Source organism: Pollachius pollachius (assembly GCF_949987615.1).
Source record: "Pollachius pollachius genome assembly, chromosome: 14".
Taxonomy (NCBI): Eukaryota; Metazoa; Chordata; class Actinopteri; order Gadiformes; family Gadidae; genus Pollachius; species Pollachius pollachius.
In genome coordinates, this window is record NC_136947.1 from 4,599,380 (window position 1) to 4,614,271 (window position 14,892).

Genomic DNA, 14,892 nt, shown 5'->3' on the forward strand with positions numbered 1-14,892 from the left:
GTATTTTGAAATAAATAAAAATGACCAAAAAGGTCTTTGATAACAACTGTTACACTTATCATTTTCAATTGCAAAGGAATTTGTGAAGAAGTTCTGGGTATTGATGCCGAAGGGGGCAGCGGCAACATCAGAAGATATCACAAACCTCTTCCAGAAGATGGGCGTCGACCAGAGTACCTACCAAATGGGAAAAACCAAGGTAGCAATCATTTATTGTGATTAATATGACTTAATAGCTTGGCTTTAATGTAATTAAGGTTTCTTTTGTGAAGCCATCCTTCAGCCATTCATCAGTGAAGTGCTGTGAGAATATCAGCTCTGGGTGAGGGCACCACTGCCTTTGTATGAAACTATTGTGATTATAGCTCACTCACAAAGATCAGGTCTGACCAATCAGGGCATCTCCTCCCTGATTGATTGAGAAACGTAGGGAGGGAGCAAAAATGGACGGGTTGTTCCTTTTCAAAATCTTGCTATGCTTTTTTCTCTCTCTCTACAACTCTCAGTTCTTACCTTCAGCAGCTTAATGTTCTGAACAGGGGATTATGTGTAGTGTTTTTCTGTTATCAAGGGACCCTTTATATCGGCGACGGGTGAAGGGTTAAACGCCGCCCCGTGTTTTCCTTTCTACCACCAGGTGTTTCTGAAGGAGAGCCAAAGACAGCGACTCCAAGAGACCCTCAACAAGGAAGTGATGCGCTCGGTCGTCATGCTGCAGCGCTGGTTCCGATGCTGCCTTATAAGGATGCACTTCCTGAACAAGAAAGACGCAGCCCTGCTCATACAGGTATACAGGCCGAGAGAGCCGCGTTCAGTCAGTGGAAAAGTGGCTTCTGAAGAGCACTCACATTGCTTATTGTTGCCTCTTTATTGGCCTACGTCCATACTATTTTCTTTGCGTTCCAATAAACACAAATTGGCGGAACTAATGTTGGTTCTGTAGCAGTTTTTATTATTATGAATGTGTTATTAATGATGCAATAAGTTATTAATGATTCTTCTGGATGAAGAAGTTTTGGAGTTACATACATTAGAGGGTTAGTCAGCCTTTTAACAGAAAGTGGTAAAGAAATCCTGTAAGTTGTTTTCATTTTTGTCAAGGTCGGAAAAAATAGTCTTAGTTTTTTCAATTCCAAATTGTAGAAGTATTTCTTTGTAAAATATCATTGTGTACCGGGAATTTTGTTTTTCTCCATCTGCGTTCAGCTTTTAGAGTTAAACAGCAGTGGAATTCCTGAATGGGCCATTTCTTTCCCCCTGAGATTGCGTTAACCTTCATGGGTGCAATTGCAGCAATAATATTTAGTTATTTTAGAGTGGATACTATCCACAAGATCATTCACCGAGGCCAAAGTGAGCGCAGGCAACCCAGAGAATGTGTCCATAAATAGTAGTGAAGAGTAGTTGTGTTTTTGCTAAAATTAAACAGAATAATTTGAGTGACCACTGTCATAGAAATATTAAGACCTTTGGACATAAGTAGTGTGAGCTCCTTGCAGTGGGTGGGTCCGGCCACAAGCTGAGTCAATCTTTAAACTCTGCGTACTAAAACTGAGTTGTTTGGTCCTGCTGTCGCTGGAGTTGCCAACATGAATATAAAAAGCACTGGCAATGGTTAGATAGTCGTACTCCGTCCATTCTATAGACAGCAGGTTGCTGGCTATCCGGGCGGGCCGTGAACGGTTAGTAGTAGTAAACCACTTGGTTCGACCCAGACCCTAGGCTCTGGGTCGAACCAAGTAGGCTTGAGTTGACCCAGAGCCTTTCTGTTTTCCAGCGCTGCTGGCGTGAGTTTTATGAAAACAACCAAAGTCGGGCGGCTACAATTATCCAAACAGCATGGCGAACTTCCCTACAGAAGTCCCAGAGTCAGGATGAGGGATGCGGGGAAGAGATTTCCAAAAGCAGTCCTGGACGACAGAGGTAAGACGCCCTGAGGGCTCCCACCTCGACCCCTGAGGACTGGGAGGAACCAAGACTTGGTGTTGTTAATCCTCTGCTGTGAGAATTGACCTCTGTTTTTCCACTGTTTGTACTAAACCAGTAATTATTATTAATTTAATTATTTATTATTATTATTATTATTATTATTAGCTAATCTAATTATTATTATTAAAGTTAATTTAATTATTTTTAAAGCTAATTTAATAATTATTAAATAAGCTTTAGAAGATGGATTTTACGATATAACTGCAGCAGTAGCCATAGAACATAAAAAAAAAATTGGCGCCGATACGCATGTTACAGTTTAGTGCGGTTAATGATAATAACATGGGTGTAGTCACGGATGAGTTCCATTAATGGTCCTAACTGCAAACTGCGGATGTGTCCTTTTTACCAGTCTGGAGAGGAGAGCACTGCGCAGGCAGGATGTGGTGGATACCAGCCCCTGCAGGAGCCCCGAGCGACTGGAAGACGGGTAAACTTGAGACCGTGGCCCTGTACACACTGGAGACACATGGGGATTTAAAAATGTCACGATTTTTTTCTTGGTTGGATCTCCAATGTTCACTTCCTGTTTGTGAGGAATCCCTCACCCCCCCCGCCGCACAATTATTTTATTTAAACGTCTCTAAATAAAAGGCCCTACACGCTCACAACCGTCTCAGCCTGTTAGCATGTAGGAGCAGATACCGACAGATCCGTGCTTGACATGTGCTAGGACGTACATGTTTCAGGTGTCCACATCCACGATTTGCAGAATCTCTGAGATTCACGCAGTGACCGTGGTGCACCAGTTACATCTTTCTAAACCATGTTTAATAATAGAGTTGGACTGTAGAATGGTAAACAAAAAAGTAGACACGTGAGCATTTGACGAGTTAATGTAGTGTACACAACTATCGCAAGTGCTTTTCACAATGGTTGTTTACATCTCTCGTACGGCCTATCATCAAAAATATCACGATTTTTTCTTGGTTGGATCTCCAATGTTCACTTCCTACTCGTGAGGTATCCCTGAGCCGGATGCCGCACCCCTATCTGCTCCTTAAAGGTTGTATCAGCGATGTTGGGTGACGTCTCCTCCGTTGGTATTTGAAGCGAGATCCCAAACGAACAGAGCCAGCCCGCCCCTCCATTCCATGTTTCGTGCCTCCGGTAAAAACTATCATGAACGCAGCGCAAAAACCCCACCACACTCCCCCCCTTGTCGGTGATTGGTTGGAATACTATTTATTTTGGTTTTGAGTGGTTTGTAGTACCGTTTGTTTTTGTGTACTATCTCGGGGCATAGGCTGCCTACAGAGACGTTTTGACGGCCCGCTTATGGAGCGGGCAGCCAGCTGATACAACCTTTAATGATCTCTATCTGAATTAATTGTGAGTCTCTTTGGAATAAATCGAGACCCCTGCTCCGCATCATCGGCGGGGCCTTCTTTAATCCCCCCGGCTTCTTCCTAGTGACGGAACCGGAGGCGCAGAGAGAGAGGGGGGCCGGGCGTCCCCTCCAGCCCTCACCAGACCCTTCTCCGTCCCCCTGGACCCCCGGCAGGGGCCCTACGCCTTGGACCCCTCGCCCTCCTCCGTCTCCCTGCAGCGCTACACCAACATGGACAGCATCCAGGTGAAGGCCAAAGAGTGGAAGGAGAGGCGGAGCGAGGGCGACAAGACGGATGAGTCCAGCCCAGAGAGACTGACCCCCGAGGCCAAAGTAGCTTACCAGTAGGTCCACTTTGGTCAGATTACATTGTGGTCCAAATAAGTGGTGTTTCTCCTGTGTTTGTTTGACCGCTGGCCAATCGCTATGAATCGGAATGCATGAGACTCAAGTTTTTGGCTTTAAGATCTGGCCAATGTTTGTGAAATCTCTATCATGCTCAGCATTCCTGTATTCCTCCTCCTGATTCATCCCAAACGTGACTGTGCTTTGATTCTGCCATCCAGGACCAGGGGGAAGTCGATGTCTGTGGATGAGTTGTCAATACTCAAACACTCGTCCGGCTCTGATAGCTCCCCTTCTTCCCAGGAGGTAGCCTCATCCTTTACCCTCACACTAACACCCCTCCACTTCATCAAGTCATCGCACATGTTTAATGATGTTTCCAGGGATGGAGGATGTCAATTAAACTTGTTCATGACCATTTTACAGTTTAATGATTTGTCGGTTATGTCCCTTTTAGTCCCGTCATCATAAAGCTGCTGTAGGTGAGATTTGAGAGTTGTAAAGAGAGAGGACGAAAGAGCACAAGTTATTTTGAAAAAGTTAAACTAAACCACAAAAAATTGTCCCCTGCCTCTGCTCCCTCTCTACGTTTCCCCGCCGCTGAGAAGTGTTGCATTTCACACCTCTGATTTGACAGACAGGATGTATACACCATTCAAGATGGAGAGCCAATTTCCCTTATGCCATTTCTAACATATAACGTTCAACTTATGGCTCTTAAATCTCACCTACAGCACCTTTTCAAGGGGATTCTCTGTTGATTCTATATTAACCTGAGCTTTTAACATTTGTATATTTCATATGATTTGGGGTTCTAACATTGTGTTAATGGCGGCTTGATATTTGGATTTGATTTAAAAGGAATTGTGTATTCTGTGTCATACCTCATTGGGTCTGTACCAAAGGCTTACCTTCTGTCAGTGTGACAAGGTAAGGTCCTGGGACATCACCCTACAAGCTTTCCCCTTTAGATTTCCTAATTTTTTGGATTCCTCATATTTCTGGGGTAGCTGGGGGGAGGGATTTGGTTAGCGTTAGTGTTTCTCTGACCTCACACGCTCTCCCGGTCCTAATCAGGGCAATGTGCGGAAAAACAAAAAGCCCACACGAAAGCGGCGCCTAGCCTACGCGCGCAGTGGGGTGATGTTTAACTTGCGGCGCTCCCGGGAGAGCGAGTACTGGCACTACCCCTTGCCTCCCATCAGCCCCACCAGCCCTAGGATGAAGAGCTCGGTTAGCAGTGTGGACGTCTGGAGAAGCAGAGCCAAGGGCAAGGTACCCCCGCCCAGACCCGCCCATCGGTGCCCCGTTCTGCACGCAGGCCTTGCATGCAACGCCCTGCCGTCCGCCCTTAAGCCTCCTGAGCTTTTTGGGAACCCTGAAAGAAAGCGGTTGAAAGCGGAGCTTTGGCCTACGAATGAACGCCAGACACATTGCCGTGTCTGGCGTTCAGCTCGCCTCTGACTCTTTATGTTTATGTTAAATGCATGTTATGCCTGCAAACTGTACAGCGTCAGGGCCCCAGTTCTCCAGAGGATTTGACTCAAACAGAAGCCGCCACACCCTCTGAGGTCTTTGATGTCACAACTGATGTAAACCATTTATTTTATTTTTACGTACGTGTAGCCATTAACTGTATTCTTCTTCACAATGCAGATATTTTTTATCACTATGGTGAAACATGTGATATTGGAAAGCAAATTGTCCATTTTCAAGTTTACTCAGACTAACACTGGGGAGTTGTTACTAAAGACGGCAAACCGTAATGATAATCATAGCAATGATAATCACTCTACTTACTTTGTTCGCAAAAAGCTTTGTGGGGAGAATAGCTCTGCATGATAACAACAAACAGCAGGGCCAGAGTGTACAAGATCGATGCCGTTCGCTGGACTCTTTGCTTCTTTCAATGTGGTCCTGTGGTGGTTGGGGAACTATGGGATGCTTCCGGGTACGATACACGTTGGTTACCCCCTGAAGAGGGTGGGGCCACGCTGGAGGGCCGCGGTGGGGATGCTGCCGTGCTGCTTGGCGGTGGGCTTTTGGTGACTGCGAGCAGAATCAAAGTATTGTCTCATAGAGATGGTCCATGGAGGCATGTCTTTGACCGGAGCCTGAATTCCCTCTACCTTGTTCAGTTATCAGCAGAACCCGACGGGAACCGGTTCAGCCTGCCTCCTAAAAGCACCCACGAGGGTTCCGTCCGATTAAGCCGCTCAAACCCAACCACCCCCGAGAGGTCTGTTCTCACTTTGTTCATTTGCCGGTATCGAGCGGTGTCGATCGTGTATAAGGAAGTTGTGAGCGGAATTTGTGTGAGAAGACTGTATTTTCTTCTTTTTTTTCATCCAGGCCTTGGTTTCTCAGCAAGATCTTGAGGAAGAAGGCTCCCCTAATGATCGAGGCCTGCAAAGAAGGTAGGCTGATCTAGCACAAAGACCAATGTGTCCCTCAACAGTTCCACAGTCCCAACATTTTGCAAATATCTTCTTTACTCTCCACTTCTACTAGTGGTCTAAAAAAAAACACACCTGTTCCAGCCCTGTAACACAAGCTACAAATACAAACTACTCCTGAATTACTTAACTGGTAGTAGGGGTAGTATTAGTGAATAGGAAACTGGAGAACAAAAGAGCAAATACAGTGGTTTCTTATTGTTTGCTTTTAATGCTACAAGACCCAACGATTAGTCTTTTTCCATTAATATCGTTAGAATCTCCAGCCCCACTGGCCGTCTCCTCCAAACAGCCGCATCACAGGCCCGGCCAGGACAGCTTCCGAGTCAGAAACCCCAGCATTCTGATCAGCCGGGCCACACGCGGCAAGCAGCTGAAAGCCGCACTGGACCGAGATGTGGCCAACAGCAAAGAGCTGCGGCATCTGGACGAATTCCTGGGCAGTCAGGTGAGGGTGGGTCGGAGGTTGTTAAATTCACAAACCATAAAAAGAGATCAGTTGGACAACAGCATTGAGTGGTTTGTATATGTGTTATTAATTAACTATAATTAACAATTATTTGCAGAAGAGGTGAGGCTGAGGTGAATAATTGTTAATTAGTATATACTATATACTGTAATATATAGTATATACAAATTTTAGTATATACTACACGTGAATACTCCAAAAATAAACTAGATAACCCTTTTTGCCGGGATTTATTTGTTATTATTAGCGGCTTATTTGTTCTTATTAGCGTAACGAGACGAACGTCATGCGCAGAAAACAATATCCCAAGTTTCAGATCTCAATTATGGGATATTGCCCAATATCCCAAGATAGCGAACCAATCAAATTGCGCCATCTTACTGTCTCTTATTGCCCACCACTTGGACCATTTGAACGTTGTATCTTGCTCCTCAAAATATTCCGATTGGTTGTTGGGTTATTTACAGCTAAATCGCTGATAGCTATTTGCATAAAGTTGAAATGTTTTCAACTCTCATTAACAGCTTTACAGCTTTAAAGCTATCGCTCAAGCGTTTAATCGCTCCCATTGCTTTATCGCGCATGTCTAATAGAAAGTGAACGGGCGCTTATCGCTTGAAACGCTTTATAGATTTTGGTGTGAACGTACTGTTAGGAGGTTCACGCGTAGCATATACTAATCTGCATTATATTCATTATATTAATCAACTCATTAATGTGAGATTTTCATGCAAACATGTCGAACATTCCAAAGTATTAAATGTAATATATAATATGAAGGCATCTTTCTTAGGAAAGGAATGCAAGATACAAAAGGAGCCAACCAACAATGTTTGATTTAAAAGTCCAGCCCATGTCATTAACCGAATGCTATATTTTCAACTGTATAGTCTAACTTTCTTGTTTGGATGTGTAGGTGATGGAGCTGAACGCCAGGATAAAAGATCTGTCCGCTACAGAGAGCATCTTCCTCTCCGCCACCTCGGAGTTCAGGCTCATTATAAAGTGCATGTACGCTTACCCGGTGAGTTAGCTCACTGGACGCGGACAATGTTGCTGTAGCTAACCGCTACATCTCTCAATGTGCTCGTCTAAGGGGTTATGTCAAGACCATTTTTTACCTGCTTTTCGGAAGAACCCAACACCAAAGGTTTAATTGTAGTTGAAGTTGAATATATTTGTAGGTTCTGTGGCAACTGGAAACAGCTGGATTAGCGTGTCTGGTTCCGTTTCAGAGAAATCAATAAAAATCATAAAATGTACTTGGTAATAAATCCAATATTTGCCTCATTTTTAACAGAAGCCCCAGGTCAGCTACATAGACCTGCTGAAAGGTTACCACAACAAGGTGAACCGGCTGGCCAGCCCCAACCGGTTGTCGGAGGTGACGCTGGTTGTCAACCTGTTCCAGTCCATGCTGGACGGCTTCATCAGGGGTCTGGTCAAACAGGAGGAGGCCGAACCGGTCAAGGTAGGTGACAGACAGCTGTTAGAGGCTGGTTATTGTTACTTTTAGATCTGAATAATGAACATGGATTTCCAAATATATTTAGAAATCATTTGATTCCCTGCAAATTATTGTATTTATATAATCATAGATAACTATTATTACACAGGGGATGTATATATGTTTAGAAACATGATATGTTCCTCACTTCAATATTATTCACATTTTGAAAAGAAAAGATTACCTAATTGTACGATTTTGTTTGTCTTCCTTGCCAACAAGAAAACCAAAAAGAGGAGAAAAAAGGAAAAATGTGTAAGTTTCTGATGTGATCCCCTTATTATTAGGAATGGTGTTCCAGGTTCTCTGCCATGTGAACGGCCCTGACGTATATCCCTTCTCCCTAAAGATGGAGAACCCTCTGGATCACATGTTCAGCACCTACCAGGTCAACATCATGCAGTCATGTGACCTGTGCGGCTCTTACATCTGGGGGATGGAGAAGGCCTATATGTGTAGTGGTAAGGAGCTGTAGCTTGGAGACCTTGTGTTTAAAGGGCCAGTGAACCCACTGTTACAGCTGGAATTAATCACTACGAGATGAAAAAAAAGACATTTTGGGTCTTCAGTTTTAGGAAAGAGGGGGGCGTGTTATCCCCATAGTAACGACCCATGCCAAATTTGTGAAGTATTTTTAGTACCGTTATTGTGTATGAGCATTTTAATGTGCGATTGTGTATGAAAGGCGCCACACAGGTCTCCAGGAAGCCTTGCGCTCTATTGTTACGCAGACATTAAATTAATAAAAAAAATTAAAATGTAGCGCTCCGTTTTGGACAAAAGTCTGCTCAATGGATGTAACGTCATGTTTTTGTTTCAGCTTGCAAATTAATATGCCACAAGAAATGCCTGGCCAAAATCATCACAGACTGCTTGACACGCTGTGCAAGGAAGGTATGTAGATGGTTTTGAATATTGCAGAAGCTGCTTCTATCTAGTCACCTTTTTGACGCATCAGTCCCTCTTACATTCTCCGGGTCTTGGACTTTCCACAAGATAGGAAGTTACAAAAGACTCAGGACTTTTTTGCAATGCCCTAGACATGCACTACTTGATTTTAAGTAAATATCAGCCTGTCGATCTATCATTCCAAGTCTTCGTAATGAGTTTGTATTGGGTAATAGGACAGGAACTGTTAACCTGTTTGCACAAATGAACAGAATGGAGGGTAACTTTGGAAGAGAAACTAAATGTATAAACTGTTTTGTATTAAAGAGTATTGTGCAAGGTCACATTTGTATCATACTCTCGACAAGGGCTGAAAATAGCGATTAGCGTTTTATGGGGCGCGGCATGCGTTGCCCGATTATATCAGTTTCGTTGCTTCAAATAAGGTATCCTAACCTAGGACATAACAATGAAAAAGAAGGAATCGTCTTCCTAAGTGTACATATGTGTATACACTCATTCAGTCTATGTGCGTTCTACCCTTGAACATGGACCACATTTATCTTTACGCCCAACACTGTGTGTCTGTGTGTGCGCGTGCGTCAGGACAGCAGCACGTCGGGCTCCCTTCACTTCGGGGTGGATGTGAGCGTGCTCTCCAGCCCCGCCCAGCCGGTGCCCCAGGTGCTGGAAATGCTCTTGGTGTATGTGGAGATGAACGGCCTGGACACCGAGGGCATCTACCGCAAGTCTGGCTCGGCGTGCCGCGCCAGGGAGCTGCATCAGATACTGGAGACAAGTGAGCCTGGGCCTAGAATCAGAGTTCTGTACAGCCCGTAGGTTAGGACACAGATGTGCCCCGTTTGGGGAGGAGGGATACGATTCCCCAAGTCTAGAGCGTCCTCGAGGACCACAGCTCATGGGGGAATGAGAGGCATCCGCTTGAATGCATGTCTTACTTTTTTGGAGTAAGAAAATAGTAGATGACATGATTGCCTGAACAAGGTTGAAGTGCTCACATTTATCAAAGAGTGTATTGCAATCCTACAGAACTATATCTGATCGAGACGTTTCAGAGTACTTAAATTATGAAACTTTCTCCTGCTATACATGTATCATTTATCTGGTGTGGTGGTAGTGGGCTGTGGTGCTCGTTAAAGGGACACATCTGTCCATGGATAAGCTAGTCCTACAGATCTGAAGCTCGATGCTTATTCTTTGTTTTTTCAGATCCCGAGACGGCATGTTTAGAAAACTACCCCATCCACACCATCACAGGCCTGGTCAAACGGTGGTTCAGGGAACTCCCCGAACCCCTCATGACGTTCAACCTGTACAATGACTTCCTGCACGCGGCCGGTGGGTAATCTTTGACCAATGTGGTTAATCAAACACTTGGCAACACTTGGCTTCCCTTTATGCAGTAAGCTATACACGCAGAGCACTTGACCTCTCACAGCGCAAGCATAGCCCCGATAAGAGACGAAGCGAACTACTGGAGAAACAAATATGTCTGAAAAGTGCACTTCTGCAGAAACAAAACCCCGTCTCCTAGTCTTCCTCAGATGGAGATGCTGTTCTTTACAAAGGGAACATGCTGAGTGCATTTTATTTTAAGTTCTCCTTTGAGAGATTTGTGATAAAGACGCCAACCTGGCAGGTGCCTTGTGCTGTCACACGCAGCTGCTGTTTCCTAATGAGCCCATCTGTCAGGAGTTTGATCAAGTGCCCTGACGTGAAGGCCCGAAGTGGTCGATAGTTGACAGGAGCATTACTCAATCCCTATTCCTACTCAGATTACCTCAAAAACATCCTATGCATCCAACTGCCTATGGATCATCCAATGCAAATTTCAAACCTGCAAAACCTTAATTATAACATTTATATTAATCATCATGTTTTCGCAAATATGTTTCCCTGCAGAGTTGCCAGAGAAATCGGAGCGAATAAGAGCCATCTACCAAAAGGTTGATGAACTCCCTGAGTCGAATTACAGCACACTGGAGCGGCTGATCTTCCATCTTGTCAAGTAAAGGCCCTTATCTTAACAATATCTTCCTTTATCTCGCCTTGTGGCATTGCCAAACGCTAAACAACCCACAGCCCTGCGTGTGGACTAACACTGGGGATTTTCTGGTTGGTTTGCGCAATAATACTGCAACGTAACTCCCCGAAATTTGTTTGCATCGCGTGACGGCGATGTGTGTCTGACTCTCTCTAGAGTGGCGAAGGAGGAGGAGCACAACAGGATGACGGCCTCATCCCTGGCCATCGTTTTCGCCCCTTGCATCATGCGCTCCCCTGAGGCCGACGACCCCTTCCTCGGCATGAAGGACGTGAACAAAACCACCCAGTGAGTCGCCCTTTTCATCACCCCCATAGTCATAGTATTCTCATGATGTTGGAAGGCCAACCCCATCGTTGCAGATCCACAGCGATATCGATCTCAGTGATGGAATACAGTCCTTTCCTTTTTATATTGCCGGACCAGACGTTTGTTTCTCTAACCTTGAGGCATTTATAGTGTTTATAATATTTGCATTTGTCCTAGTTTGGAGAGGCTCAGCATATAAACGCTAAGGCTGTAACAACAAATCCAGGTGTTGCACATAATATCTCCGGGCAACACATAGACGACTCATGTCGGCTGTGATCGTCTGCAGATGTGTGGAGGTCCTTATCATGGAGCAGTTCAGGCGCTACACCGAGAAGATACAGAACATCAAGGAGCTGGAGTACGCCGAGACCCTGGCCATCAACCAGCTCAAGCTGAAAAGGCAGAACACGGTGAGGGTCGATCAAGGAACATACCCACGCAGAGTAGAGTATAAATCGTGGTTGCGATTGATATTAAAGGGGACGGCACACATCTAGGTGGAAACGCCCACCTGTGATGTCAGAAGCTGCACATTTTCAAAACGGCTTGTAATGGCTAATCACACTCACGCCTGGTGGTATAATACATCCCCTTTAAAACTACCCCTCGACTACCTACCCCGTTCCTTCCTCAGATTGCTGAGAAAGATGCAGAAAAGGACGCTATGCAGCAGATCAACTTTGACAATGACTACGAGAAGAGCCTCATCGAGAGAATCAAATCCATCAAGGAGGAGAAGTGAGACAAAGTTTCCTTTTTTTGCATCCTTACTGAACCAATTTGTTCGGTCTGATCGGATCTGAATAATGTAACCTTTTTTTAACAATTTACTTTTGAATTTGAACCTGAAATACTACAGCTCTGAATATATTCGTGTGTGTGCGTGTGTGTGTGTGTGTGTGTGTGTGTGTGTGTGTGTGTGTGTGCGTGTGTGTGTGCGTGTGTGTGTGCGTGCGTGTGTGCGTGCGTGCGTGCGTGTGTGCGGTGCTTCCAGGGAGGACCTGGCGTGCACGCTTCCCGACCTGGAGCAGGAGAACTCCGACGACAACCTGGACACCCAGTGGTCCATGAGCTCAGACAGCCTGGGCTCGGACCGCCTGGGGAGCCTGGACTCCGAAGGTCAGTAGAGAGGTATGGCCCTTTCACACTTCCCTTTTGGTTTCACACTAGAAGTCGGATATGGAGACAACCATGTTTCTGGTTTTGTTCGCTGGTTTTTTTTGGTTTAACGTTTAATACTCAACTGGGTTGTCGACATTGTGTGTACGTGCGTGCGTGCGTGCGTGCGTGCGTGCATGCATGCTAGTTACACGGCAAGACCAGGTGCACTGACTGTCACTTATGGTTCACCTTACTTCCAGGGAAATGTTGCGGAGCACAATCGACGACAAGCCAAAAGCCTGAATGCCCCCCCAAACCCCCAGACCTGGCTGACAGAGTCAAGCAGAGGATGGGTCGGACCGACGAGCCCCCTCCCCTGCCACTGACCGAACCCCCACCTCTAGACCCACCGGCTGACCAGGCCAGCCCCTCACAGCCCACCCCGACTGACGCCCCCTCCCTCCCCGTAGTACCCGCCCTTCCCAAAGGGCCCCAGCTCAAAGGGAAGAAGATCAATGGGAATTTAGATGGCCTGGACATCCCTTTTATAGACGAAGACACGGATAACGCAGACAAGGAACACTCTGAACAGTGCCCTGGGATATAAGACGGAGAAACATTTGTAGCAAGAGAATTACAAGAGCTGTATTACTGCAACAAGAGAACAAGAACTGTGGATTCTCTGCAATCCTGCCGATCCGATCCGTCATGATATAAGCTGCTGGGGATTTAGTCCCGCAACTCTTTTTGTGTAGGCCTATATGATGGGAGATTTTGTAAAATTTTTCTTCAGTGTTTTAAATATGTATGGTAAAATGGTTATTGTATGCATATAATAACAGTAACGGCCAGGCAATATGAAAATGCACGTGTCCTTTTTTTATGCTTTCAACATTTGGAATTAGCACCTTTTCAATTCAAGTTGGTATGGGGAATTGGTGAATTTAAAGAGACAATATGTAACATTTCTGCATTAAAATACCTACAACTGATACTGTTATATATGTTGTCTAGTTTTGACTTCCAATATCCCAAATGATACAAATATTGTTCAAACTCTGGTGAGGCTGCATGTAATGGGGAAAACGGTAAGGGTTAGCGGAGTTTTCTTGGGTATATGTCTCAGGTATTAACCTTTTAGCATTTCTTTTTTTATCAATCCAAGAGAATGACACCATTCACCTTTGCACTGTTTTTTTTGCTATTTGAAATGGGTCAAATCTTATTTCGTTGGAGAGCTGCACAAAACATTGATATCCTCCTCTTCCCCTCCCTCCAACACATTGACAACGGATCGTCTGTGAAGCTCTCTGAATCAAAACATGATCATGTGGGATAGGAACGTTGTTGTTTCTGGATTTCCCCCGTAGACAAGATGGCTGCCAAAGTATATATAATCTTATATTATATATATTATATATAATTATAATATAATTAATCCGGAGTTCACGAGTCAGCATTAGGATTTTCAAAAATGAAAACTTCATACACGGTCTAAATATAATATAAGTAATCGTGTCCGTGTTTTGGATGCTTTTTGAAGAAACTATCTCCACAAGAGTTTCTACATATTACACATTGTTCACTGAATCTACACAATGTTCACTGAATCTATATGCATGTCAGATCGATTTCCACCGGCGAAGGTGAAGGCAGCAATTCCCAGGATCCGATGCTACTTCATGATGTCATCAAACTACGTATTTTGTTATTGTTTTGATTGAGCGACACCCGGCGGAAGAATTATATAGCATCCCTTTAATATTATATCTTAACAGCTTAAGCCATGCACAGGAGAAAGTAAACGATGTCTTCTAGTGTATAATAGTATATGTTAGACTTAGTGTTTTATATTTCTCCGTGTTTAATCTGGAATAAGTGACCTGCAGAGGAAACAGCTTTGGCCTTTCCGGACACAATTCATTGATTTATCTGTTGCCACTGTCAGAGAGAATTGTTCTTTCTTCATGTCTGTGCACGTTTTTCCAAAAATATATGTAGATTTTCTAAGCTATGAAAAATGTTTTGTCTGCTGTCATAGTCTTGCCAAATGTCTCAAACAAAACAAAATTGCCACCTTATTTGCATCTCAACATTAGCAAAGGTACATCTTGGCTTTTACATAAAACCTCATTATTATAATTGATTAAGATATAACATAAGTGTAGAACTCATATTTTTATATTTTGACCAGAAAATGTGTCTACCATTTAGAAAATGCTGTCTATTTCCCAGTATTACACGACCCATAAATCTGTATAATAACTCGGTTCAGTGAGCTCACTGCTGATTGTATGTTACCATTTAACATTTTTGTCCTTTTGTTTTATATAGAACCGGTGTTGATATGAGGGGAAAACATTTCTGATGAATGGCACAAGAGTTGTGCTTGACCAATCAAACGAATAAACACAATTTCCTTATATTCGT

General features: G+C 44.2%; 1 protein-coding gene across 4 annotated transcripts in view; it reads left to right on the top strand.

The window, feature by feature from the left end:
• Nucleotides 1-13,466, top strand: part of LOC307085415 (myosin IXb) — a 29,109-nt gene extending 15,643 nt beyond the window's left edge. The window contains exons 20-42 of one of the 4 annotated variants that reach the window (XM_079750200.1): nt 77-199; nt 638-787; nt 1,778-1,923; nt 2,342-2,419; nt 3,403-3,663; nt 3,886-3,970; nt 4,742-4,939; nt 5,803-5,903; nt 6,017-6,081; nt 6,378-6,568; nt 7,506-7,613; nt 7,890-8,060; nt 8,319-8,351; nt 8,446-8,557; nt 8,917-8,990; nt 9,591-9,783; nt 10,215-10,343; nt 10,908-11,013; nt 11,206-11,337; nt 11,648-11,771; nt 11,996-12,099; nt 12,356-12,480; nt 12,723-13,466. In XM_079750200.1, the coding sequence (XP_079606326.1) occupies nt 77-199; nt 638-787; nt 1,778-1,923; nt 2,342-2,419; nt 3,403-3,663; nt 3,886-3,970; nt 4,742-4,939; nt 5,803-5,903; nt 6,017-6,081; nt 6,378-6,568; nt 7,506-7,613; nt 7,890-8,060; nt 8,319-8,351; nt 8,446-8,557; nt 8,917-8,990; nt 9,591-9,783; nt 10,215-10,343; nt 10,908-11,013; nt 11,206-11,337; nt 11,648-11,771; nt 11,996-12,099; nt 12,356-12,480; nt 12,723-13,069 (3,156 nt within the window). In that variant the 3' untranslated portion in view covers nt 13,070-13,466. Of the gene's footprint in view, nt 1-76; nt 200-637; nt 788-1,777; nt 1,924-2,341; nt 2,420-3,402; nt 3,664-3,885; nt 3,971-4,741; nt 4,940-5,802; nt 5,904-6,016; nt 6,082-6,377; nt 6,569-7,505; nt 7,614-7,889; nt 8,061-8,318; nt 8,352-8,445; nt 8,558-8,916; nt 8,991-9,590; nt 9,784-10,214; nt 10,344-10,907; nt 11,014-11,205; nt 11,338-11,647; nt 11,772-11,995; nt 12,100-12,355; nt 12,493-12,722 lie in introns of those variants that run through there. The other 3 variants (XM_079750202.1, XM_079750201.1, XR_013812372.1) reach the window with 3 other exon arrangements.
• Nucleotides 13,467-14,892: the final 1,426 nt, after the last annotated feature.